The 5,000-nt window shown below is 41.7% G+C and overlaps 1 protein-coding gene across 1 annotated transcript in view; it reads right to left on the bottom strand.

Annotated features, from left to right (window-relative positions):
• LOC103392446 (histone deacetylase 4-like) overlaps positions 1-5,000 on the bottom strand; it is a 69,949-nt gene that overhangs the window by 15,799 nt on the left and 49,150 nt on the right. Inside the window, exons 15-16 of the mRNA XM_025063740.1 lie at positions 2,952-3,233; positions 1,086-1,388 (exon numbers count right to left, since the gene is read on the bottom strand). Of these exons, the coding sequence (XP_024919508.1) occupies positions 1,086-1,388; positions 2,952-3,233 (585 nt within the window). The remainder of the gene's footprint in view (positions 1-1,085; positions 1,389-2,951; positions 3,234-5,000) is intronic.

The raw sequence follows: 5,000 nt of genomic DNA, 5'->3' as shown, positions 1-5,000 counted from the left end.
TCAGAGATTTTTACGTGTCTTATTACTACTTAAAACTGTCGGACTTTTTTTTATACTTCATGATGGTGATGGGTTTTTTTTTTTTTTTCTTTCTGGTAGGCTGGTCTGCCTCACACTGTGGCTGCCATGGCGACAGTGAGAAGAGTGGCTGATAGGATTCAGCTGAGTGGACAGAAGGGATGGAGAAGACAGATGAGGACATGGTGTCCTGAGTGTGCACGTCTGTGTCCACAGACAACACCAAGACACTAACACTTGTCTGTGGACACAGGATTTAACGACACCATATGTTGTGGTTATACTGCGATACTATAGACACAACTGTATAGTCCCAGTGTGATCCTAGTCTCTGACTCTGTTCCATCTGAACATCAGTTCTTAACACTGGAACAGAGGGATCTACATTTGGAATCACTAGAGAAGAAAGAAAAGAAAAAGAAAAAGAACCAACACCAGGAATATTGGACTGAGAATTGGTGAGAAAAAAAATAAATAACTGATGGAGGAGGAGATTGATACGGGATCAAGAAAGGAAATATCGCGATATTTCCGTGTATGGATATTTGCTAACATTATTGTTACAATCCAAAATAAGGATAAATAAGATTTTGAATATTTTCCGGAATAATCTTAGAAAAATGAAAACTTTAAAACCATTGCTGTAAAACGGAATAAATCTTGCTAATACATTTTGCTAATAGCAACTAGCATCCCCTTGTTATAACTGTGTCACTGTAGCATCAACAGTCTGAAACTCTGGGACTGTGGGAAAAAAAATCATTAAAAAGTGCTTTGAGTTTTGATGTAAAGCAGTGACTTCTCACTGAGGTTGTACAGTGTAGTATCAGTACTAATACCATCTGTCACTCCTCCTGATATATACCCCAAAATCTGCCCTACTGGTGAGTAGGTGTATGACGCTGACAGATCAGTTTTTATATGATTTTAATTCAACCTTTTTTTTCCCTCTAACTCATCATTGTTTGCTCTCCTCTCTACTCTATTCATTTCTTGACATTTTTTCCCCTTCATCATGGTCTGCATCAACTCCCCCCCACCCCTCGACCCCCACCTTATCTCCCCACCTGTCTGGACAAGAAATCCTGCTCGGCATTTCTCTCTCGCAGCTCTCGCTCCTCCTGCTCCTGGACGTCCAGGGGCTCCTGTTTGATGACCAGCCCACGTAACGGTCCTGGTTCCTGGGCAGAGGTAGAGGAGAGGGAGGAACAGGAGGAGGAGGAGGCTGAAGAAGGCAGCCCCTGGTGCTGCCTGAGCTCCTCTTCTGTCTCCTCCGGGTGACTCTGGTGCTGCCTGGCCGCTGCCGAGACGCCGGAGCCTGAGACCTGCTCGCTGGGCTTGGAAATGATCTGGGAGAACAGAACAAGAACTGTTTAGAACCGAGTTTGGAACCTGAGGAAATCAAGGGAGGGCGGGGTAAACACTGTAGTGTTATTCACACCTGAGGTGTAGTTATTCGTCCAGACTTTTTCAGTGTGTTGGACGGCTGTATTTGTCTTTTAATTCCCGTTACGAAAATATCAAATCAGTGAATACAAAAAAAGTTAATTTTTAAATTAGGTTCACTCGCTTTTAAAAAACGAGGAATGTTTTGTTCTCTGGAAATGTTTGATTTTAATTTTACTGTGACTGTCGCACTCGCGCCACAAGATGGCAGTACACACTAGTGTGTGTGTGTGAGAAGACATGCACGGTGACTTTATGGTGTTGTTTTTGTGTAAGTCGGTTGTTAATCCTCCACACTTCGGAGACGACACTGTGAGATTTTATTAAAACATATTTTAACTGGAAAAAAAACAAAAAACAAACTGAAACGACTCGTTCATTTTAAACGATTACGATTATTGTCGTGCGATTTGAAAAACAACTTTTTCGGTAATGAATCAGAGATTTTTACGTGTCTTATTACTACTTAAAACTGTCGGACTTTTTTTTATACTTCATGATGGTGATGGGTTTTTTTTTTTTCTTTCTGGTAGGCTGGTCTGCCTCACACTGTGGCTGCCATGGCGACAGTGAGAAGAGTGGCTGATAGGATTCAGCTGAGTGGACAGAAGGGATGGAGAAGACAGATGAGGACATGGTGTCCTGAGTGTGCACGTCTGTGTCCACAGACAACACCAAGACACTAACACTTGTCTGTGGACACAGGATTTAACGACACCATATGTTGTGGTTATACTGCGATACTATAGACACAACTGTATAGTCCCAGTGTGATCCTAGTCTCTGACTCTGTTCCATCTGAACATCAGTTCTAAACACGGGAAAAGAGGGATCTACATTTGGAATCACTAGAGAAGAAAGAAAAGAAAAAGAAAAAGAACCAACACCAGGAATATTGGACTGGGAAAAAAATCAATAACTGATGGAGGAGGAGATTGATACAGGATCAGAAAATGGAAATATCGCGATATTTTCTAACATTATTGTTGCAATCCAAAATAAGGATAAATAAGATTTTGAATATTTTCCAGAATAATATTAGAAGAATGATGAAAGAACTTAAAACGGAATAAATCTTGCTAATACATTTTGCTAATAACAACTAGCATCCCCCTTGTTATAACTGTGTCACTGTAGCATCAACAGTCTGAAACTCTGGGACTGTGTACAAAAAAAAAATCATTAAAAAGTGCTTTGAGTTTTGATGTAAAGCAGTGACTTTTCACTGAGGTTGTACAGTGTAGTATCAGTACTAATACCATCTGTCACTCCTCCTGATATATACCCCAAAATCTGCCCTGCTGGTGAGTAGGTGTATGACGCTGACAGATCAGTTTTTATATGATTTTAATTCAACCTTTTTTTTCCCTCTAACTCATCATTGTTTGCTCTCCTCTCTACTCTATTCATTTCTTGACATTTTTTCCCCTTCATCATGGTCTGCATCAACCCCCCCCCACCCCTCGACCCCCACCTTATCTCCCCACCTGTCTGAACAAGAAATCCTGCTCGGCATTTCTCTCTCGCAGCTCTCGCTCCTCCTGCTCCTGGACGTCCAGGGGCTCCTGTTTGATGACCAGCCCACGTAACGGTCCTGGTTCCTGGGCAGAGGTAGAGGAGAGGGAGGAACAGGAGGAGGAGGAGGCTGAAGAAGGCAGCCCCTGGTGCTGCCTGAGCTCCTCTTCTGTCTCCTCCGGGTGACTCTGGTGCTGCCTGGCCGCTGCCGAGACGCCGGAGCCTGAGACCTGCTCGCTGGGCTTGGAAATGATCTGGGAGAACAGAACAAGAACTGTTTAGAACCGAGTTTGGAACCTGAGGAAATCAAGGGAGGGCGGGGTAAACACTGTAGTGTTATTCACACCTGAGGTGTAGTTATTCGTCCAGACTTTTTCAGTGTGTTGGACGGCTGTATTTGTCTTTTAATTCCCGTTACGAAAATATCACATCAGTGAAAACAAAAAAAGTTAATTTTTAAATTAGGTTCACTCGCTTTTAAAAAACGAGGAATGTTTTGTTCTCTGGAAATGTTTGATTTTAATTTTACTGTGACTAAGTTGTTTTATTATTCGAGAGTGTGTGGCCTGTAACTAAATTATTATTGTTGTTGTTCAGTTGTTTACACATACAGTGTAGAAGTGAAGACAAAGACAACACATTTTTAAAGATGTTTTTTTTTCTTCTTCTTCCACAACTGGACTGATTATCTGTTCCAGCAGAAACAGAACCTCCAACAACAACAACGTTTTTACACCGTGGTTACTTGTCATTCACGCAGGTGTGTGAGCTGAGTGAAAGACACCGGAGCAGAAGAGACAGAGAGGAATGTGACGGGTTCGTGTCCCGGTCTTTGTGCTGCAGATGTCCCTGTCGTCACAGACCCCAACCCTGATGTGCAGGTCATAATTGGAGACGACCGTGAACGAGGAACCCACAGAGAGAGAGAGAGAGAGAGAGAGCAGGGAAAAACATATCTCTCTCTCTCTTTCTCACACACACACACACGTACACACACACACTTGACTGGCATATTGCCCAGGGAACAGTCCATTGACGTCAGAGAGCCGGCTCTTGCCTCATCCCAGTCCCTCTTCTCCAAACAAACTCAAAACACTCTGCCTCGCTTTTTTTTTCTTTTGTTGTGTTCTCTCTCTCTCTCTCTCTTTCTCTCTCTCTCTCTCTCTCCTTTTCTAAACAGACAAAAGTGCTTCTGGCATGTGAGCCTCGTACAGGGCAGGCACTAAATAATAATAATAATCAGATAGAAGATAAATAGATAGAGGGCAGGGTGAAGGGAAGGTGCTTGTCTACACAAAACACTTAACACTTGTTGACTCTACATAACTCTCTCTCTACCATTCTTTCACACACACACACACACTTTTACAACAACTTTTATTAAGTGACTATCCGCAGTGTTGTTGTAGCTGTCGTCTCTACGTAGCAGCTAACGCAGCTGGAAAAGTTTCAATTTTTCCTTTTTTTTTTTTCCGTCCATTTCCTGCCTTCACTGCCAACGTCTTAAACAATTCCAACCATATTTCGGGCCTTTAGGTTGAGCCACCTCCCTTTGGCACACCAGGAACACTGAGGCAAACACTACAGCCCAGTAGGGGGCAGTAAAAACCCGAGATTCTTTTTTTTGACGCCAGCGAACAAGAGAGTTTGGGAAAATTCGTTAAATACAAAAACGTGTTTAATGAATTAAATTTAAGATTTAAAATAATTACATTTTTGTCCCATCTCTTCACTACTCTTGTATTGTTTTTCATCCATTTTTACCAGTTTTAATGTTGTACGTGTACAGTCTGACTGTGATTTGAATGTTTAAAACCTGGTGACTTGTCACTTTGAATGTTATTAATATTATTATTATTAATTGTCTTCACTGATAACAAACCCAAATTTCACTAATTAATTTTAAGCCCTCAGACTTTCCCTGCAGCTACCTGCTGTGTATGTTTTTGTATTTTTGGGAAAAATAAAGGCATAAAACAGAGAAGTGTGTTATCAGCATCTGATGTAATAAACTTTGTAAC

This window comes from Cynoglossus semilaevis, chromosome 16 (genome assembly GCF_000523025.1).
Source record: "Cynoglossus semilaevis isolate Cse_v1.0 chromosome 16, Cse_v1.0, whole genome shotgun sequence".
NCBI classification, from domain to species: domain Eukaryota; kingdom Metazoa; phylum Chordata; class Actinopteri; order Pleuronectiformes; family Cynoglossidae; genus Cynoglossus; species Cynoglossus semilaevis.
Note: the sequence above shows the minus strand (reverse complement) of the source record. Positions and strands in the feature narration are given on the sequence as shown.